We start from the raw sequence: 22,216 nt of genomic DNA on the forward strand, positions 1-22,216 counted from the left end.
TTGACGTAATGGACAGAGTATGTTTGATGACCTTAGCCCCAGTTTGATCCAGGATTCTGCTATAATCAACACCCGTTTCCATGGTGATGTGCCCATTCATAGATTGACAGACGTCACATATGTCCTCTGTGATAGGGTGGTCACATGCCCAGATAAGAGAGAACACAGTGTGTGCCTCTCCTGCCCATCGATCTGTTTGTCATAAAGAAGTGTGCTTACTCTCTCATTCACTCTAGTGAGATCATGTTTCCCAGACTCTGTGTGTGCATGTGCCTATGCAAGTCTTTGTGTGTGCCGGTCAGAGCGTGTGTACGTGCACAAGTTTGTGTTTCTGTGTGTCAAAGTTCAGAACATGTTTATTGATGCAACACAGACGGTTTACTCTGTGAACGACACGTTTTCTACATTTGTGTTTGTTTTCTCCTGTTCCCCGTGTCCTGACACTTGTTCTAACAGAAGGTTCTGGGTCTAAAGACAACTCAGGTAATCTATCCTTCAGATCAAGCTTGTGTTACTGTGCATGTGTCTGTATATTTCCACCTGCTAGTGTTTTGTGTGTGAGTCTGTGTGGTTGAGTATATATGGTGTGTAAAGTATTTCACTGTGTGGTGTGTGTTACATACTCTGCCTTTGTGTTGAAGATGTGGGTTGCCCATCCGTTGATGAAGCCTGGGCTTCGTGTGAACCACAACACCACCAGCAGAATGAAGAGCCCCAGAACACTCAACTCTCCATAGGACACTGGCCCCAGACGACGATGCTCCTCACGGATCAAATCATACGCTGCATGTTCTTTCTCTGACTGCACAGCACCACAGCCCCACGTACGCTTCAGACTAGAGAGGAAGAGGGGGAGAAAGGGACAAGAGAAATTAGTGGGGGAGCAAAAGAGAAGGGGTTGAGAGAAAGACAGAGTGAGTGAGAGAGAGAGATTATTTAAACTAATAGGTCAGATAAGAAGCAGAGTGAGTGAGAGAGAGAGATTATTTAAACTAATAGGTCAGATAAGAAGCAGAGTGAGTGAGAGAGATTATTTAAACTAATAGGTCAGATAAGAAGCAGAGTGAGTGAGAGAGAGAGATTATTTAAACTAATAGGTCAGATAAGAAGCAGAGTGAGTGAGAGAGACATTGCCCCTATTTGGCTTATGTAAACCTTTACAAATATCATGTCGTGGTTGAACTGAGAAGAGAGAGTAGAGTTAAAATAATGCACTGTGATGCTCTGGCCAGGTCACTCACTCGAAGCCGATGAAGACGAGCTGGAGCCAGAGCCAGGCCAGCGTCAGCATTAGCAGCATTGTGGGGAAGGCAAAGGCGAACCACGAGGCAAAGTTAACCACGTCACTGTTCTGAGGGAAGAGTCTGACAGTGGGTTTCTGTTAAAGAACTTCACTTCTCAAAAATGTTAAATGCCAGTTGATCAACACGATATGTTCGGATACCCAAATCTATATTCATACATGGGATATGCACTAACATTTGTGAGGTGTATGTCTGTGAGAGGTACATATGCTATGTGTGTGTGTGCGTGCATGCGTGCATGCGTGTGTGCGTGCGTGTGTGTGTTACATACTGGCTCATCTGCCCTGTGAGGACGAGGTTGGGTCCGGTACCAGTGAGAGTGGCAGTGCCTCCGATGCTGGCAGCGTAACACACACACAACATCAAGCCTTTACACATTTTCGTCCTCTCCTTCTCCTCCTCTTCCTCTCCAACCTGCTCCTCTGCTTCAGTCCCCTCCTTCAAGACCATGGACATTACCACTTTATACAGAGAGGAAGGGGGAGACAATACCACTATATATTAGAGAGTTTGAGAATCAGGACTACCAAGAGGTCACAGCCAAAGTTGTTAGCTAGGCAGGCTATAGTGTGCCTGTTGGCTGTAGACATACAGGCAACAGTCTATATTTGTCTGAAATCGCCATGTACATGTAACTGTATTATGGTGTGTTGGTGAGAAGGCAGTACTCCAGTCTCACCTAGCCCCCTGCTCTGACCTCTGCCCCCAGCCCAGTGCCCCTCACCTGGCTTCCCATCAGCCAGAGAGTTGTCCTGGTGAACTGGTTTGTCTGGGGAGTCCAGTTTATCCTCTGTGGCTGGTTTCTCCAGTGGAATGTGATTGTCCTGGATGATAAGTTTGTCCTGTGGGTTTGAACTGTTCTCCAGTCTTTCCTCAGGAATCATAACATTCTCCTGGCTCTGGGGGATGGGCAAGGGGTTCTCCCCATTCTGTGGGCTGTTGAGCTGCTCCAGGACAGCCTGGACAATGGGGACCATCATAGCTGTGGTGGCTGTGTTACTGATCCACATGGACAGGAACGCTGTCACACCCATGAACCCTAGCATCAGACTGGCGTGGACAGCAAAAGGGGGCCAGTGTATCAGAAAGAGAAAAGAGGAAGTGGAGAAGGAGGAAATAATGCTAGGCTTTAGCTCAGTGGGTTTACATGGTCTTGAATTTTGCAGACAATCCTGATTTGATATCTGAAAAACTGATAAAGATAGACACCTGTGATTAGCTACTCACAGGGCAGGCCGCACCCCCACAACAAGTAGAACCCTGAGGGCGATGCGCTTGTGAAGGTTCCATGTCTCCACGGCAACAGCCACCATCAGACCGCCTACAAACAGCATGTTGGTGTCCTTCAGGTACTGCATACACACCTGATACAGATGTAGGATCTTACTTTGATCCAGTTTGCTACAGCAGGAAAATAATCTCTCAACAGGAAATGTCTATTATTATGTGGATTATAATGAATGGACATTTTTGTAGGGGTTGATACAATATATACACAAGTATGTGGACACCCCTTCAAATTAGTGGATTTGGCTAGTTCAGCCACACCCTTTGCTGATAGGTGTATAAAATCGAGCACACAGCCATGCAATCTCCATGGACAAATATTGGCAGTAGAATGGATTTACGGCAGAGCTCAGTGACTTTCAACGTGGTGCCGTCAAAGGATAACATCTTTCAAACAAGTCAGTTTGTCAAATTTCTGCCTTGCAAGAGCTGCGCCGGTCAACACTAAGTGCTGTTATTGTGAAGTGGAAACGTCTAGGAGCAACAACGGCTCAGCTGGGACCTCCGAGTGCTGAAGCGTGTAAAAATCGTCTCTCCTCAGTTGCAACACTCACTACTGAGTTCCAAACTGCCTATGGAAGCAACATCAGCACAAGAACTGTTCGTCAGGAGCTTCATGAAATGGGTTTCCATGGCCAAGCAGCCGCATAGAAGCCTAAGATCACCATGCGCAATGCCAAGCGTCGGCTGGAGTGGTGTAAAGCTCGCTGCCATTGGACACTGGAGCAGTGGACACGCGTTCTCTGGAGAGATGAATCACGCCTCACCATCTGGCAGTTCGACGGACAAATCTGGGTTTGGAGGATGCCAGTAAAACGCTACCTGCCCCCATGCATAGTGCCAACTATAACATTTGGTGGAGGAGGAATAATAGGGGCTGTTTTTCATGGTTCGGGCCCCTTAGTTCCAGTGAAGAGAAGTCTTAATGCTACAGCATACATTGACATTCTAGACGATACTGTGCTTCCAACTTTGTGGCAACAGTGTGGGGAAGGCCCTTTCCTGTTTCCACATGACAATGCACCCGTCCATAATTTTTTATAAATAATTTATAATTAAGCGATTATTTATTTAACTAGGCAAGTCAGTTAAGAACAAATTCTTGTTTACAATGACGGCCTATCCCGGCTAAACTCTAACCCGGACAACGCTGGGCAAATTGTGCACCGCCCTTTGGGACTCCCAATAACAACCGGTTGTGATACAGCCTTGAATCAAACCAGGGTCTGTAGTGATGCCTCTAGCACTGAGATGCAGTGCCTTAGACCGCTGCGTCACTCGGCGAGATCGGTGTGGAAGAACTTGACTGGCCTGCACAGAGCCCTGACTTCAACCCCATCGAACACCTTCGGGATGGATTTGCCGACTGCGAGCCAGGCAAAATCACTCGGCGAGATCGGTGTGGAAGAACTTGACTGGCCTGCACAGAGCCCTGACTTCAACCCCATCGAACACCTTCGGGATGGATTGCCGACTGCGAGCCAGGCAAAATCACTCAACATCAGTGCCCAACCTTACTAATGCTCTTGTGGCTGAATGGAAGTAAGTCCCCAAAGTAATGTTTCAACATCTAGTGGAAAGCCTTCCCAGAAGAGTGGAGGCTGTTATAGCAGCAAAGCTGGGACCAACTCCATATTAATGCCCATGATTTTGGAATGAGATGTTCGACGAGCAGTTGTCCACATATTTTTGATCATGTAGTGTACATTTTCGGTAAGGAAGAATCAAGTCAAAGTGGAAATGACAAACTTCAAAAGCCTTTAACCTCAAATACTCTACAGGTTTTACATTTCCTGCATCGCAGTAAAGTTCTCCTGCAGCAGGGTGCTCAAATTAAGATCCTACATCTTTACGCACGTACCTGCTTGGACTCCATGATGCCAAACAGAGGGAAAAGGACAGTGGGCAGGAGAGCAGTCACCGCTAGTGGCAATACCTCAGTACACCAGTACACTGCCATCAGAGCTATCACATAGGCACATCTTGCCTCCTGCAAACACATACAGTTACAATACTCTATTTAGAGCCATATAGAAGTACAGAGAACCCAAATATTCTTGAGTTCAAAAGGACACAAACACACACACACACACACACCACACACAAAATAACTGAAGCACACGAACACAATGTTCTCTGTGTCTGGGGGTGCCATTGTATAAACATTGATCTGCGATGTGAATTCGTCGAGCTCAAGTAATGTAAACTTGAACTTCAACACCCTATGGTGTGACGAGGAAATGTTTCCTCCATCTTCTACGCCAGGAGTGGGCGGCCCCGGTGCACAACTGAGCAAGAGGACAAGTACATTAGAGTGTCTAGTTTGAGAAAGTCCTCAACTGGCAGCTTCATTAAATAGTACCCACAAAACACCCGTCTCAAAGTCAACAGTGAAGAGGTCGACTCCGGGATGCTGGCCTTCTAGGCAGAGTTGCAAAGACAAAGCTATATCTCAGACTGGCCAATACAAAGAAAAGATTAAGAAGGGAAAACGAACAGACACTGGACAGAGGAACTCTGACTCGAAGGCCAACATCCAGGAGTCGCCTCTTCACTGTTGATGTTGAGACTGGTGTTTTGTGGGTACTATTTAATGAAGCTGCCAGTTGAGGACTTGTGAGGAATCTGTTTCTCAAACTAGACACTCTAATGTACTTGTCATTTTGCTCAGATGTGCACCAGGGCCTCCCACTCCTCTTTCTATTCTGGTTAGAGACAGTTTGCGCTGTTCTGTGAAGGGAGTGGTACACAGCATTGTACAAGATCTTCAGTTTCCTGGTAATTTCTCTCATGGAATAGACTTAACTTCTCAGAACAAGAATAGACTGGCGAGTTTCAGAAGAAAATTCTTTGTTCCTGGCCATTTTCAGCCTGTAATCAAACCCACAAATGCTGAAGCTCCAGATACTCAACTAGTCTAAAGAAGGCCCGTTTTATTGCTTCTTTAATGAGCACAACAGTTTTCAGCTGTGCTAACATCATCGCAAAATGGTTTTCTAATGATCAATTAGCCTTTTAAAATGATAAACTTGGATTAGCTAACACAGCGTACCATTGGAACACAGGAGTGATGGTTGCTGATAATGGGCATCTGCACGCCTATGTAGAATAGTCATTTACAACATTAACAATGTCTACACTGTATTTCTGATCAATTTGATGTTATTTTAATGGACAAAAAAAAACTTTTTTCTTTCAAAAACAAGGAAATATTTAAATGACCCCAAACTTTTTAAAGGTAGAATATGTGCGGCGCAGATTCAATCAGTGTTCAGACATGAGTAATTATACAGTTTTGGAATCCTTATTACTTCAGCACCCCTACTTCCCATGGCTATAACCTTCTGTCTTATGTAACCATACCAAATGTAACATATCATACTAATTTGAGTTATAGTTAAAGACTATATTACTTGTAGTCTTTGAGACCAGGCTGCTTAGCGGGGCAGTTCTATCTTAAGAGTACAAGAAAGAGCTAAGTTCACCCCTGGCGCAAGCTGAAAGAATGTGTCACCCCCTTTTCACACCAGGTCCTGACCCTGTTACCCTCTGTACATTTGTAGGAATTTCCATTTTCTGAATTGGCAGAAAAAGTGCGCTCTTCTGATAAAGAAATCAACATAATACATCTGTGTGTGTGTGCATGCGTGTTTGTGTGTGTGTGCATGCGTGCGTGTTTGTGTGTCTGTGCATGCGTGCGTGTTTGTGTGTCTGTGCATGCGTGTGTGGCGGAGGTCTAAAGGAATAAATGTTTAAGTCAAAATCAGCATGTGTCAGGTGTACAAATGAACAATTCATGAAATATCTAACAAGACGATAGAATACTAGTAGGCTCTTACTAAAATATTTTAAATCATTATACAGATAGCGTACTCTTGGTGCAGAAATCAGAAAGACTAGGCCTAGATGGGGTCAAGAGGAGATAGGGACCCCTGGAATATGTCTGTTCCAGAAATTTGGTGCATACCGTGGTTCCGATCAGTACTGGGAGCGGGAGGAGCAGGAACGGTGTACAGAACAGAATCACCCCATCCTTGAACATCCACATAATCTGGAGCGAAGACACCATCTTCGCTCGATCAGAGAATACTGACATAAATTAGAGTTGCACGCGTCCCGTCCCAGGGAAGAAAGCAAAAATTATGAGGGAGAGCTCAGATACCTCCAGATACCTCCGGCTTTACAGTTGGGACACAACTGCACATGACATCTCTCTGTCTCTCTCTCTACTCTCTCTCTCTGTTTTTTACTTTCTCTCTCTGTGTGCATGTGTGTGTGTGTACAAAGGGGTGGCAACACTTTTGAGTGGCATTCTTGTGCGTGTGAGTCAGTGTGTGTGAGAGCTAGAGAGAGAAAAAATGTTGAGTAGCATTTATACTTAAACATTAACTTAGAAAAAATAGGAAAATAAACACGGCTCTCTGAAACTAGAATGTACTGTATTCTGAGAGAGACATAAGGGGGAGGAGATAGATAGATAGATAGATAGATAGATAGATAGATAGATAGATAGATAGAGAGATAGAGAGATAGATAGAGAGATAGAGAGATAGATAGATAGATAGATAGAGAGATAGAGAGATAGAGAGATAGATAGGGTTTCCTTGGAACAGCAGTAGCTGCTGGGAAACTCCAAACGTCCTTTGTGAAGTTACACTCCCCAAAACACCACACACACACACATTATTTGACTTCAGATCCTACACTGCCACCCTATAGCCATTTTTGTACCTACACTCAGTCCTTATCATGATATGTCACTTGAAATAGCCAACATGGTCTGAGAAATTAGAGTTGAAACAGAGATAATTTTCTTCAATTTTATTTGAACATGGAAAACCCCTTGCAGATCATCCTTCATACAATATGGCCAATCATCTTCTTCATTGTCAGTGTAATCCAATCAGTGAAAAGCTCCTTTCCCGCATTTCAGGGCCAGGATTTCAATGAGCAGAAGGCTACTTGTTCTCTGCAGTCAGCTATTTGTAGCAGGTAAAGGTCTAAATCAGTTATGCTGACAGATTCCTGCCTGTACACATAACATAATCAATTGGCTTGTGAGTTAACATGTGGGGGCTGTGAGGTGGTGTCCTTTATACTACCCTAATGGAAGGCAGTAAACAGTTAGACAGTCACCCCAAACCACCCCAAGGGAGCTGAGCAGATGATGGCCTGATTCACAGGTGCATTGTGGGGTGGCAACGGTTGTGCCAAGGTCTTGTGTGGGCATAGGGCTGGAATGGGGCGGCCTGTGCAAGAAAAACAATATCCCCCACCCCCTCCCCAAACGACACCCTCTGTGTTTACTCTTACCTAAAGGGCTCGCTAGAGACAGAGGATAAGGATAAGGCCCAAAATGGTGTAATAGCAAGTCTGATTCATATAGAAACATTCTACAGTGCTAATGTTGGGTTTCCCCCATTAAGGCTGATAGAGGGAGACACAGTGTTGTAAATGAAGTCCATGCATGTATTAATAATATTGGAACATATCAACTCTCATGGTCACAGACACTTCAGTAGGCGGACATTTGACATTTGCCACTATCGTAGAGCTATCTGTGAGGGTTTCCAAACTCTTTCTAGGAAAATGTGTTTGTAGGTCAGAGAGAATAATATCACAATCCAAACTACACCCCGCATCTTTCTCTGAGATAAATAGAGCAATTTAGGCTGTGTTTACACAGGCAGCCCAATTCTGATATTTTCCCCACTAATTGGTCTTTTGACATCAGATCTTTGGACATTTTATCTTATTTGGAGCTGATCTGATTGGTCAAAAAAACTATTACTGACAATAGGATCAGCATTGTGCTGCCTGTGTAAAAGCTGCCATAGACGTCCTTACTGGTCTGGTAGATATTAAGATTCTCATTGTAAGGGTCCCCCGTATTTGGACATTTCAAAATGCATCTGTCCTCCTCCCTCAGGGATACCACTGATCTGATGAGAGCAGAAAGGTGAAAATATTGTGCTACTGGGAACTTTTACATGAATTGCACCTGCTAAATGTTTCAGATCAGTGATATGTCTGTGAAATGAGGGAAGGAAGGAAAGAGAGAATGAATGAGAGAGGGAAGGAATGATGCTGCTCAGTGCTCTCTGTCCAGGTTGCGGAGCCAAAGCTCTTATAAAGACAGGTTGGACCTGTGGGTCACATTTTCTGGTAGAGTAGTCGCTCTGCTGAATCAATGCAGGGTTGAACATTAACTGGCCAATGAGGGGGCTGACAATGTAGAATACTGTGCACTACAGGATCCAGCTAAGGGAACACTCACCGTGCCTGTCTGTCTGTCTCTCTGTCTGTCTATATCCTAATCCTTTTTGCCTATATTACCTATCCCCTGACCAAACATCAGCTGGGTAAGTTTTTACCATCTCGATTCACTTTGATAGAGGCTTGGAAGGGATTGTGGCATTGGGGAGTCGGTAGGTTTTTTGGCACAGTGCATGAAACCATATAATTCTACTGTAGTAAGTGCTTTTATTTAAAGCTATTTGGACCATGATTTAGATGTATGGCTGTAGCTATTCGTTTACTAGTGATATAATAATAGCACAAACTGTTTTTTGTAAATAAGACTACAGAGCCCGTTGTAAATGTAAATGTACACTAAAATCATCAATCAATAAATATCCCCACCACCACTATTTCTACTACGTCTATGAACGCTAATGATTCTATGCAGAGTCATATATATATATATATATATATATATATATATATATATATGATACCGTTGCAGTAGTAAGGCCAGTGTTTGCTGTTTGTGGACTTTAGAAGTAAAACAGAAACCTTTGGCCCTCTGACAAACACTTGTGGTCCCAGAGCAAAACACCACCCATCTCTGCACTGTAGAACCAGGCTTATGCTGCGCCACACTGACCACTAGCCAAGCAATCCTGCTTTTGATTGGCTCTCTTTTCCTCTCAGCCAATCAGTGGTCCCATGTCCAGCAGCAATAGGTACTTTGTTATTGCTCTGTTAAAGTGAGTGGTTCAATAATTGCTATGCATTGATAATCACTGTTATTGAATCTTAAATATCAAAGTTACTGTGACAGGGTAGGAACCGTCGTTTCGGTCCATGTTTCCCAGGGGACAATAATTGGTGTTGAACATGTACATGTATAAAAGCACCGTAGAGTTCTTTTCATGTTAGAGCTTGGTACTGGAACAGTCATTGTTTGGAAAGGTGGTGTGATGTCACTTGTTAATTCTGTGAGCAACCATTTCTGTGAACATTTTCATGCTGTCTGGGAAGAAATGTTTGGGGTGTGGCAATTGTTCTGGAAAGTTGTTTCCAGTTGATTTGTGTTGGGAGAGGCTTTGTTGGTTTTGGATCCAAGCAGTGTCCTCCCTTATTAAGGGAAGTATTGGTTGTCACTGTTTTTGGTCACTGTGTAACTTAACTTGGTCAATCTAGTCATGTGAAGGCACTGTTGCACTTTAGAAGGGAACTGAGACCCAAGAAAACCTTTGGGTATCCATGCTGTATTTTGTATGCATACTTATCTATTTCTATACAAGCAAACCTAACCCTTTTTATTTTTTTTACATGTGCCCCAGACTTTCCCCTAAATGGGCTTTGAACCTGTAACCTTACATTATTGTTCTGTTTTGCAGGCTATCTGTTGGGATATGGTGCTGCATCTGGCTGTGCTCTTGCTGCTCTGCCTCTGTCGGCAGGGACTAACTGTAAGAGGGCCAACTGTAACCCTACCCTGAAACACATCAACCTTTCTTAAATATCTAACCTTTTAGCACCCTAACCCTACTCTGGTCTTTAGTCTAACCCCTAGACTGTCTCTCTTGCTCTTTCAGGATGAAACTGCTGTGGTAGCTCCTGAGGACCACTCCTGTGGAGAGCGGGTGTTCAGACAGGAGGCCTGGCGGTCAGTAGGAGGTGCTATTGAGAGACTGGGCAGGCAACTACTGGACAGCCTGCAGGCAGGGCCGGAGCAGCCCAATGTCATCATATCACCCTTAAGTGTGGCCCTCGCACTAGCACAGCTCTCACTGGGTGAGGCGTGTGAGAGCTCATGTATAATGTTAAGTGTATAGCTGAGATTGTATGTGCGCGTTAGCTTTTATCTCCAAGACTTAATGTGCTCAACATGGTCCTTGCCCCTATCAGGAGCTCACAACGAGACCCAGAAGTTGCTGCTCAGTTCTCTACATGCCCACACTGTACCCTGCTACCATCACACCCTGGGCAGCCTGCTCCAACACCTCACCAACACTTCCCTACAGGTGGCCACACGCATGTACCTGCGCCCAGGTGTGTGTGCTTCCAGGATGAGTAGATGTCAGCGCTGCCATTTCTGGCTCAGAGCTGCAATCTACTAACATAATTATAAAGCACATCCATTGTAACTGCTGTAAAGGTCTTACCGTTTTGACGCTTGGTATATGTTGTGTTCACCTCTCTCTCAGAGTTTGAGGTGTACCAGTCCTTTATTGCAGAATCCCTGCGTAGGTACAGATCAGAGCCTGCCCCCCTGATCTCAGTGGAGGAGGTCAACCGATGGGTGGAGGAGGCCACCAAAGGTCACATGACCAATTTCCTGTCCAGTATTCCGCACGACATGGTGCTAATGCTTATCAATGCTGTGCATTTCAAAGGTATGACTTTTCACTCTTTGTCTTTTAAAATAAAGGTTCTGAAACTGTACACCATACAGAAGTGTCTACCCTTTACAACTGTGGCTTGTTCTCCTGTTGTCTCTGGTAGGTGAGTGGGAGGCTCGGTTCGACCCTCAGCTCACACAGAAAGGGGAATTCTACCTGGACAACAAAAACTTTGTCCATGTGGACATGATGCGCTCAGCCAAATACCCACTAAGCCTGTTAGAAGATGGGGAGCTTGGAGCTCAGGTGAGCTGGGCTGGCTGTTCTGCACTGTTGCTTTCTTAAATTTCTATATTTTGACATCCTCCTACTGGAGATTTGTTTTTCTCCTGAAATGTTGATGATAAATACTGTCCTTGTCCACCTTTCTCTTAATATTTACAGTGCAGTTTGTGCATTATCCCATTCTAAAATCTCTCCCACCCCCCTTCTGTTTGCAGGTTGCACGTTTTCCGTTTAAGGGAAACACCAGCTTCCTAGTAGTGATGCCGTTGCCAGGAAGAGGAAATGTGTCATCGCTGGTGGCCAAGCTAAACATCTCGGACCTGTACAGGCGTCTACCTCAGGAGAGCACCATGCAGGTCCAACTGCCAAAGTTCACCCTGCAGTACCGTCAAGAGCTACAGGAGGCGCTGTCCAGCATGGGTGAGCACAGAAGTGGTCTAAGAAATTCCAGACCTAGGACCATCTCACTAGGTCTGGGAGTCATGTTAGATTTTCTTGGCCAATTCGTAGAGTGCTATTCAGACAGATGACACTCCCAACAAATCACAAGTTTGGGTAGGCCGGGGCAAAAACTAAATTACTAATCCCCTCAAACATGAGGTGTACACACAATGCGGTCATTTTTGCCACAGCCGGTCAGTGGTTGTAAGCTTGTAACGCTAATGTCATGGCGCATGCAAACTACTCAGTTGATTCTCCGCAAGATCCTAGCTAACTGCCGGAAATGTTTGCGGCAGGGCTCTGGATGGATTTTTCGGCAGCCAATTCCGCTCTTTCCTATCTGCCAAACTGACATTTGTCTTAGTACTGATGTGAAATCTGGAACATTGGTAATTTGTGGGAGGCATCCAGTCTGTTTAGAGACGAGCAGAAAAAGGTCAATAGTTTTGGCCATGAGTTTTTCCTCTCAGGTCAAACTATTCCATTATCAGTTGAGCTAGAAACAGGTGTTTTACATTGGTCAACAGTATAGGCTGGATGAATGCTCAATCAAAATCTCTTCTCTCTCAGGTTTGGGATCTCTGTTCTCTGGTCCTGATCTGTCCGGTATATCGGCGGTTCCTCTGCAGGTGTCCAGTGTGCGTCACGCTTGCGGGGTGGAGCTCAGTGAGGAAGGGGCCGACGCGTCTGCAGCCACTTCTGTTACCATAATGCGCTCCGTTCCCATCTTCTTTGTAAACTCCCCCTTCCTGTTCGCCCTGGTAGACCACACCTCCCTTGCTCCCCTCTTCCTGGGCACTGTCACTAACCCTGCCCCTGACACCAGCCCAATGCACATTGACAGTCAACTCGGTGATGATCCCCATGGCAACAATACCCAAAGTGACAGCACTAATAGTAACAATGTACAGAGTGACGGCCCCCATAGCAGCAACAATGTACTTTGACCAGCCATAGTGAGAATGCAGTGTGGCGCCCCTGCTGGAGGGAGGTGCATCAGCACCCCCTGAATGAAGTGGAGGGGGAACTCCAACAACCAAGTGGCAGGGCAAAGATCCTGTGCCAACCCCTCTCATACAGTTTCTTCCTAAACCAACTTTAGTTGGGGCAGGCTGGGCATCAATCTCTCTTTTCTGTCCTGAACAATACAGCCCAACCAGCCGGTCACATATGGATCCTAGCCCTCATATAGCAAATCCCAATCCATTGGCACAGTTCCCAGACCAACATCAACCCCAGTTCCTATGCCTAGACACCTGACTTCTCACAGTCCCTCCCCACTGTATGCCTCTGGTCTCACCGTGGACCTGTCCCATACTACTGTGGATCAACACTCAAATTTGTTGCCATTTTTACACTTGGTTGTGCACTGTCTTACACCATTTGTGCTTTGTTCTGATTATTCCCACCTCTGGTATTGATTAAAGAAAAGGGATGAAGTCAATGTCTTAGTAGTGGATGTGATCATCTTACTGGAGTTGTGGTATAAGTACTGATAATTGTATTTTAAATGGGCGTATGCTAGGCCTTATACCCCAATTTATTTAAATAATCAGGAATCGCTATTTCCTGTTTGCTTAATTTCAGTTTGACAAAACAAGCATAGTGCAGAATCATTGTACATCTAAACCAGTGAAATATATTTTCTAGAACCAAAAATACTATCAGTAGTTTGGCGCTGGTGTACAAAAGACACACGAACTGGAAGCATAGAAATAAAATGCATCTCCCGCAATTTAGACTTGCTTTCAATGAGTGACAGATCTATAACTAAGGTCTGATTTTGATAGGGTCGCCCAAAAAGTTACATATTGCAGAATTAACTCTCTTCTCCAGCACGTTCTTGCGATTGTAAAATAATTCACGTTTTAGGTCCATTGATTGCACGTGAAATTTGACATACTGTTATGTTAGGGGAGAGAAGGGACCATGAATGTGCCATTCGCTCAAAACCGCGATCCGGCTTCTTGCTAAGCCCAACCGGCACGTCAGAGCAGGGCGGGGGAAAGTTGGCTCCAACCCTCTCATACACGGCTGTGTGCATCGCCCCGCTATATTCAGCACTCTACGCGAGAGACCGCTGCTGAAGACACACGGGCGGGCGACGTGGCCCATATTCGCGCTGAAAGGTTAGTCGCCTTTACGCATCATATGGGATGTTTTATCAAGGTCGATTGCACGGAATGAAAGACTCGGGCACTAAACCTTAACGGTATTTTATTTTGTCCAGTCAGAACCTCCTGTGCAACAACATTTACAGAACGGAGTAGACCTAATAACACTTTAGTCGCAGGACTTTTTTTTGTAAAGCTTTTTAATCAGGCTTTGTAGTGTTATGGTGTTTTGAAGCCTTCATTTTATGATAACTTAATCTCCATATCAGGAGTGAATAATCCATGCTTTTGACTTACAAGTGCACAATGTTATGGTGAATTTGGTCCGCTGGTCCCTTTTCTTTTCCAGTAGGCTACTTTTCACTGGTTCAGAATTTCCATTCAAGCTGTTGAGCAGGGCGCCAAGGGAAACACGCCAAGACTAACCTTTCCCAGAGCCCAAACAACTTGTTTAATTGTTCCTGTTTTTAGTCAGTTCTATATCACAGTAAACACTCAAGATGGTTTGAATCAATTGCAAACCTATCCAATAAAGAAAATACTAAAGACATGTCTCGACTCCATATGCAAGGTGATGTGTATAGAGCAATTGAAGAACACTGCACATAGTGGTCCGTACCTCAGGACCTGCAGGATAGACATTCTCATGGCAGGAGATTCATTGTTCGTGGCCTGAAAGTATGGGAGTCAATAGATGTGTGAGCATGTAGGAGAGCAGTGGTTTGGTGTCCAAACAAAACTTTTTGTGACCCCCCCCAAAAAAACAAAACAAAAAAACAACAACAAGATGACCTATAGTACCATTAACCAAACATTGTGGTAATTTACCATGCTTGTGATTGCCTCAGTACAGAGAGGTGGTCTCTCTGTGGGTTTGGCTGGCTTCTTTGGGTTGGAAAGAGATGAAGTGCCTGGGTTAACCATCAGGCCTGCAGAGGGGGCGGAGAAGAAGAAAGGAATTGAGAGGTGTGTGTGTTCTGAGGTCCAGTGATGGATGTTTCTTTTCATCAGGGAAGCCAGGAGAAGCTCAATGACAACCAGATGTGCTGGGGGAACAAGAGAGTATGTGTGTGTGGTTAAAAGAGAATGTGAGAAGGAAAGAATGAGCGGGGGTGTTGGGAATGAGAACTGGCAGAGTTATACTTTTATTCTGTGTTTGTGTGTGGTCTAAAAAATCCTCCTCAAACTCTCCATAATCTCCTGTGACCTTTCACTTTGTCACTTCTCTGTCTGTGTCAATGAATCTGCTCACCTCTCTGGACTCTGTATGACCCTATTCAACCCACAAAGCTCATTAACATTACTAGCTGTGTTAGTGTGACTAGCTAGTAAACTGGTGTGAACAGTCTGCCTCTGCTTGTGTTGTGCGTTAGCTACACTGTGTGTGTGGAGAGCCAGAAGTTTGGGATATATTACATAGTTTACACTCTACCCAAACCGGACCCGTCGCGTGCGCAAGCGTTGCAAAATAAATGTACACACACATGTTATTCAATCATTGCACCCACAATGCTCGCACGCACCAACGAGCGTCTGCGTTGGCAAGCGCTAAAATAGAAGTTGCTTCTATTTGTGACGCCGAACAAAATGTAAGTCCTGCCTCACATTTCCTCATTGTCTTTTAGAAGCATATACCCACATGCCATCTCCTCATTGGTTATACCCACGTGGGTGATTGAAAGATGAACTGAGGTCAGATGGTTATTTGTGGTAATTAGACGGCATATAAAGTCCAAAGAAGAAAAAGCCTGGAAGGAGGAGAGTTGACTAGAAACGATTTGGCTGACCGTTTTCCGTGAATATGAATTGTCGGAGTAGTGAACCTTGTGCATTTCAGGTAAAATAACAACCCAGGACAAATTAGCTAGCAACTGCAAGCTAGCTAGCTAAATTGCCATAAATGTTTAATGCTTTTCGACCTGTCCCCAAATTAATATAATTAGTTCAGAGTTTGTTTTGATATTTCCACCTGTGTGTCGTGATCACGTTTGGTGTAGGGGGACAAAATAAATTTTCGCATGATTGCACGCACAGACTGTTTGGGCATGGTTTTAGTCTCTGCTCAGTAAGAGGAAGAAATGGAGCTCAGTTTGAACAAAGAAACATGTAAACATCACATCCTAGTGAGAGCAAGAAAAGAGGGAAAAGAAGAGATGCTGACAGGATTTATCACAAGTTAAAACTACATTATCCCACAGGAGCCCTGCAGCCAATCACACTCACAGTCAAAAAATCTGACTCACACACTATGGGCCAGTTTCCCTGACACAGATTAAGCCTAGGCCCTGGACTAAAAAGCATTCTCAATGGAGAGAGTGTACAGTGCCTTGCGAAAGTATTCGGCCCCCTTGAACTTTGCAACCTTTTGCCACATTTCAGGCTTCAAACATAAAGATATAAAACTGTATTTTTTTGTGAAGAATCAACAACAAGTGGGACACAATCATGAAGTGGAACGACATTTATTGGATATTTCAAACTTTTTTAACAAATCAAAAACTAAAAAATTGGGCGTGCAAAATTATTCAGCCCCCTTAAGTTAATACTTTGTAGCGCCACCTTTTGCTGCGATTACAGCTGTAAGTCGCTTGGGGTATGTCTCTATCAGTTTTGCACATCGAGAGACTGACATTTTTTCCCATTCCTCCTTGCAAAACAGCTCGAGCTCAGTGAGGTTGGATGGAGAGCATTTGTGAACAGCAGTTTTCAGTTCTTTCCACAGATTCTCGATTGGATTCAGGTCTGGACTTTGACTTGGCCATTCTAACACCTGGATATGTTTATTTTTGAACCATTCCATTGTAGATTTTGCTTTATGTTTTGGATCATTGTCTTGTTGGAAGACAAATCTCCGTCCCAGTCTCAGGTCTTTTGCAGACTCCATCAGGTTTTCTTCCAGAATGGTCCTGTATTTGGCTCCATCCATCTTCCCATCAATTTTAACCATCTTCCCTGTCCCTGCTGAAGAAAAGCAGGCCCAAACCATGATGCTGCCACCACCAGGTTTGACAGTGGGTATGGTGTGTTCAGGGTGATGAGCTGTATTGCTTTTACGCCAAACATAACATTTTGCATTGTTGCCAAAAAGTTCAATTTTGGTTTCATCTGACCAGAGCACCTTCTTCCACATGTTTGGTGTGTCTCCCAGGTGGCTTGTGGCAAACTTTAAACGACACTTTTTATGGATATCTTTAAGAAATGGCTTTCTTCTTGCCACTCTTCCATAAAGGCCAGATTTGTGCAATATACAACTGATTGTTGTCCTATGGACAGAGTCTCCCACCTCAGCTGTAGATCTCTGCAGTTCATCCAGAGTGATCATGGGCCTCATGGCTGCATCTCAGATCAGTCTTCTCCTTGTATGAGCTGAAAGTTTAGAGGGACGGCCAGGTCTTAGTAGATTTGCAGTGGTCTGATACTCCTTCCATTTCAATAATATCGCTTGCACAGTGCTCCTTGGGATGTTTAAAGCTTGGGAAATCGTTTTGTATCCAAATCCGGCTTTAAACTTCTTCACAACAGTATCTCGGACCTGCCTGGTGTGTTCCTTGTTCTTCATGATGCTCTCTGCGCTTTTAACGGACCTCTGAGACTATCACAGTGCAGGTACATTTATATGGAGACTTGATTACACACAGGTGGATTGTATTTATCATCATTAGTCATTTAGGTCAACATTGGATCATTCAGAGATCCTCATTGAACTTCTGGAGAGAGTTTGCTGCACTGAAAGTAAAGGGGCTGAATAATTTTGCACGCCCAATTTTTCAGTTTTTGATTTGTTAAAAAAAGTTTGAAATATCCAATAAATGTCGTTCCACTTCATGATTGTGTCCCACTTGTTGTTGATTCTTCACAAAAAAATACAGTTTTATATCTTTATGTTTGAAGCCTGAAATGTGGCAAAAGGTCGCAAAGTTCAAGAGGGCCGAATACTTTCGCAAGGCACTGTATGTTTGAATAATAATGTGTGTGTAATAGAGTTTGTGTTGCAGGATGATGCGGACGACCCTGTTGCTGTGTTTGGGGTTCCTCCTCTCCCTCTCTTATGCTCAGTTGGTGAGACCACTCCACATCGCTGTTTTCATTCTCAATTCTTTATGCTCTCAGGTCTTTTATTCACTCCGTCCCTTTGGCTTTCCTATTCTACACTTCATCTCACATCTTCCTCTAGTAGATTCACCACAGTCTCTCCATCTCTACGTCCCTCCATTTTCATTCTGGCTTGCCAATTCCGAACAGCATCACTCTTTGTCACATCACTTCTCTATCTCCTTATTTTTCTCATTCTCCATGAACAAGCCATGTCAATAACCCTCCTCTCTCTCTTCCTGTGTCTTTCGATTGACCAATCCCATGCAGTTGGAGACAGAGGAGGCGGGAGGGGAAGAGGAAGCTGTGGAGCTCTTTACCACGCCCAGAGCAAAGATGGCCGCTGCCACCTCTGACTTCGGCTACAACCTGTTCCGGGCCTTGGCGGGTCGCAACCCAAAGACTAACGTGTTCCTGGCCCCCATCAGCATCTCTGCAGTGCTCACTCAGCTATCCATGGGTTAGTAAGCCTCAGCACTGTTATACTTTATATCACTGTCTGCTATTTATCTGGTATTTAATTGGCAAATTTGTAATTACATATTGATCTCTCTCTCCCAGGAGCGTCTCCGGATCGTTCAGAGAGGTGGTTATACAGAGCTCTGAGGTATCACACCCTGCAGGACCCTCAGCTCCATGATACACTCAGAGACCTACTTGCATCACTCAGAGCACCTGGCAAAGGCCTCAGCATCGCTGCACGTGTCTACCTGGCCCGCAGTGAGTGAATGTGTGTGTGTGTGTAAGCATGCATGTGTCTCAGATCATTTTGATCAGTCTGTGTGTGTTTTGATATTGTGTATGTTTGTTGACCTGTGTGTATCTCTCTAGGATTGCGTCTGAAGCAGGAATACTTTGGCGTGGTGGAGAAGCAGTATGGGGTGCGGCCCAAGACTCTGATGGGCGGGGCTAAAGATGTGAATGAGATCAATGATTGGGTCAAACAGCAGACGGGTGGCAAGGTCGACCGCTTCATGTCCAAGGCCCTGGGACGGAACTCTGGTGTGGTTCCTCTGGGCGCCGCCTACTTCAAAGGTAAGGACAGTCTGTCTGCAGTCCAATACTCTACCCTTCTCCCCAAAGTGTGCAGTCGTTTATGGGATGCTGTTTGTGTGTGTGTAGTGAAGTGGATGACTCGGTTCAGCAAGAGTGGAGTGATGGAGGACTTCCAGCTTGTTGGAGAGGCTCCTGCCCGCATTTCCATGATGCAGCAGGACAATTACCCAGTGAAGATGGGTGTAGACCCAGACCTGGGCTGTACAGTGAGTACAGATGCAGTATATTCAGCAGTTGTGCTTTTTCCAGTGATCATTACTTTCTTAACTAGCCAGTTATCAAGTTTGCCTCAGGGAAAATATTTATTGATGACCCTCCACCCCACACTCCCTCTCCCTTTCTCTCCAGATTGCTCAGATCCAGATGCAGGATGACGTCAGTATGTTTGTGTTCCTTCCTGATGATGTCACTCAGAACATGACCTTGGTGGAGGAGAGCCTGACAGCTGAGTTTGTTCAGGACCTCTCCATGACCCTTCACCCCGTGCAGACGGCCCTCACACTGCCTGTCCTAAAATTCAGCTACTCCACTGACCTCCTGCCACTGCTCACTGACCTGGGTGAGTTTCTTCACCTCCCTCCTTCTTTTCCTCTCACTCCCCCTCGGTCTTCATTTTGCTCTTCTGCCTTCACATCTCTCATATCCTCTTTTCTCCATCTCTCCAGGTCTCGACGACTTTCTGGCAGACACGGACCTGACCAAGATCACGTCTCAGGCGGCGAAACTCAGCAGCCTCAATCATAAGGTTGTCATGGAGATGGCCCCAGAGGGCACCCAGTATGCCAGCTCCCACCCCGCCTCCACACCCCTTTCGTACTGCGTGGACCATCCCTTCATGTTCCTGGTGAGGGATGAGGCCTCGGGGGCACTGCTCTTTATTGGCAAGGTGGTCAACCCACGCAATCTGAGGTTATAAACACAGACACACACTGCATTCTAAGCAGGTCCTAGGAGGGTATCAGCCATCGTTAAGCTTAAGCTTCTTTGTGTCATAAATGCACAATATGAGAGGGTGGATAAGCAGCTAGATTTACCCATTGATCATATAATACAGTTTCTTAATCATGTATGAAAACCATGCATACCATTCAGACTACAAGTTCAGACCAAAAGTCTGAACACTCACAACTGATAGTCTCAAGTTGTTTTCAGGGAAAATAATTTGTGATTGAAAAGTACACCGCTCATAATTTTTAAATAAAGGCACATACTTTAAACCCCCAAAAATACTCTTCATAATATTGTCAATTGCGATGCAATAAATAAACATTGAAGTTAAGTCTTTCTGTTTGTCTGTCTGACTCCATAGAAGGAGTTGTATAACTTTATCCAGTTGACATACAATAGCTGCTTCCAGTAAAGGGTTATTTTGGAAAGAAATTGGACTCTTGGATGTTCTTTCCTTAGCTATTGTGCTGGTAAACAAAATTTAAAGGATGAACACAAACTAATGTGACCGACCGCCTTGATTCGGTCTTATGTTACATAATTTGAAATGGTGTTTTTTATCGGATAAAAGCAGAGACAGAGCTACAAAATTGTATTTCATACACTGCATTTGAGGAACAATGGGAAAGTAATTCTGCTTTGAAAGTTGATTAACTTAATCTCACTTTTGAGAAAATGGCCTTTGAATGTTTTGGTACCAACTGGAGAGCTGCTCATTGTCTCCACCCATTCAGCATCATTCACACACTTAATCTTTAGCCGAGCGTTCTGTCCTAACAACGACGACAACAGTCAAGCACCCAAGCTAACGTTGGCTAACTACTTCCAGACACAAATGAGAGAACAGCTCACTGACCATTTTCTCACCCTTGCAGAGCTGGTTAGGCTGCTTTTATGTTATCCAGAGCTTTGGTGACTGCAACTCTGCAACAATTTACACTTTTTTTGTCAACCTTTACTGACACCGGCTATATTCAACGGGTGTTGAGCATTCGTAAATTTGGCAGTTATTCTGCGCTCTGGCACACTCGGAGTAGATAGCCAGAGTGAATTTACCAGCTACGTCTATCAACGGTTGTCGCAGTGCATTTCTATTGAAATGGATACTTGCGTAGTGGAGTCTTTGGTTAAGACTTGTAGCTAGTTAGCTAACTAAAGAATGAGCCATAATCCCAACTCATGATGTTACTACCCAGCATTAATCTGAAGGTAGCTAACCAACCAGGTTCAATGTTAGCTAGCTAAGAGCTCTTATATGACCAGGGCACAAATAATAATAAATAATTTTGCTCTTTATTTAACCATCTTACATATAAAGCCTTTTTGTTCATTGAAAATTGTGAACAACTCACCACAGGTTAATGAGAAGGGTGTGCTTGAAAGGATGCACATAACTCTGCAATGTTGGGTTGTAGTCTTAAAGAATTTTCCACACACAGTCTGTGCCTGTATTTAGTTTTCATGCTAATGATGCCTGAGAATCCACAATCACATACAGTACCGTTCAAAAGTTTAGGGTCACCTTAGAAATGTCCTTGTTTTTGAAAGAAAAGAAAAACAATTGTCCATTAAAATAAAATAAAATTGATCAGAAATACAGTGTAGACATTGTTAATGTTGTAAATGACTATTGTAGCTGGAAACGACAGATGTTTTATTGAATAGGCCCATTATCAGCAACCATCACTCCTGTGTTCCAATGGCACGTTGTGTTAGCTAATCCAAGTCTATCATCAACTCATCAGTCTATTCTTGTTATGAGAAATGAAGGCTATTCCATTCGAGATATTGACCAGGAAACTGAAGATCAACGTGGTGTGCTACTCCCTTCACAGAACAGCGCAAACTGTCTCTAACCAAAATAGAAAGAGGAGATTTTCTCTATTGAGCTGTTGTGGGAGCAGCTTGACCTTATGCTACGTAAGAAGAGCCCATCAAGCCAATCCAACATGTAGGAGGTGCTTCAGGAAGCATGGAGTGAAATCTCTTCAGATTACCTCAACAAATTGACAATTTGAATGCCAAAGGTCTGCAAGGCTTTAATTGCTGCAAATGGACGATTCTTTGACGAAAGTCAAGTTTGAAGGACAACATCTCGACTACATTTCTTATTCATTTT

General features: G+C 44.3%; 3 protein-coding genes across 8 annotated transcripts in view; 2 read left to right on the forward strand and 1 right to left on the reverse strand.

The window, feature by feature from the left end:
* Positions 1–6,848, reverse strand: part of LOC135548535 (Na(+)/citrate cotransporter-like) — a 35,030-nt gene extending 28,182 nt beyond the window's left edge. Inside the window, exons 1-7 of one of the 4 annotated variants that reach the window (XM_064978245.1) lie at positions 6,559–6,843; positions 4,453–4,581; positions 2,532–2,625; positions 1,984–2,354; positions 1,576–1,765; positions 1,242–1,364; positions 624–836 (exon numbers count right to left, since the gene is read on the reverse strand). In XM_064978245.1, the coding sequence (XP_064834317.1) occupies positions 624–836; positions 1,242–1,364; positions 1,576–1,765; positions 1,984–2,354; positions 2,532–2,617 (983 nt within the window). In that variant the 5' untranslated portion in view covers positions 2,618–2,625; positions 4,453–4,581; positions 6,559–6,843. Of the gene's footprint in view, positions 1–623; positions 837–1,241; positions 1,365–1,575; positions 1,766–1,983; positions 2,355–2,531; positions 2,669–4,452; positions 4,582–6,558 lie in introns of all 4 variants that reach the window. The other 3 variants (XM_064978244.1, XM_064978243.1, XM_064978246.1) reach the window with 3 other exon arrangements.
* A 1,900-nt stretch (positions 6,849–8,748) lies between these two features.
* LOC135548536 (alpha-2-antiplasmin-like) lies at positions 8,749–13,331 on the forward strand. Of its 2 annotated transcripts, none has more exons than XM_064978248.1 (8): positions 8,749–8,953; positions 10,217–10,288; positions 10,415–10,613; positions 10,728–10,871; positions 11,027–11,215; positions 11,325–11,467; positions 11,662–11,866; positions 12,458–13,331. In XM_064978248.1, exons 2-8 carry the CDS (start codon positions 10,232–10,234, stop codon positions 12,832–12,834), a joined length of 1,314 nt encoding a protein of 437 aa, XP_064834320.1. In that variant the 5' UTR covers positions 8,749–8,953; positions 10,217–10,231; the 3' UTR covers positions 12,835–13,331. The 2 variants fall into 2 exon arrangements, with proteins under 2 accessions (XP_064834320.1, XP_064834319.1); XM_064978247.1 differs by lacking the exon at positions 8,749–8,953 and adding an exon at positions 9,300–9,811.
* A 127-nt stretch (positions 13,332–13,458) lies between these two features.
* Positions 13,459–20,428, forward strand: LOC135548538 (pigment epithelium-derived factor-like). Of its 2 annotated transcripts, none has more exons than XM_064978251.1 (8): positions 13,459–14,016; positions 17,983–18,060; positions 18,364–18,553; positions 18,655–18,813; positions 18,925–19,128; positions 19,216–19,355; positions 19,498–19,708; positions 19,815–20,428. In XM_064978251.1, the coding sequence occupies exons 2-8, from the start codon at positions 17,998–18,000 to the stop codon at positions 20,063–20,065; spliced, it is 1,218 nt and encodes a 405-aa protein (XP_064834323.1). In that variant the 5' UTR covers positions 13,459–14,016; positions 17,983–17,997; the 3' UTR covers positions 20,066–20,428. The 2 variants fall into 2 exon arrangements, with proteins under 2 accessions (XP_064834323.1, XP_064834322.1); XM_064978250.1 differs by having other exon boundaries at positions 17,997–18,060.
* Positions 20,429–22,216: the final 1,788 nt, after the last annotated feature.

Source organism: Oncorhynchus masou, chromosome 11 (assembly GCF_036934945.1).
Source record: "Oncorhynchus masou masou isolate Uvic2021 chromosome 11, UVic_Omas_1.1, whole genome shotgun sequence".
In the NCBI taxonomy this organism is placed as follows: Eukaryota; Metazoa; Chordata; class Actinopteri; order Salmoniformes; family Salmonidae; genus Oncorhynchus; species Oncorhynchus masou.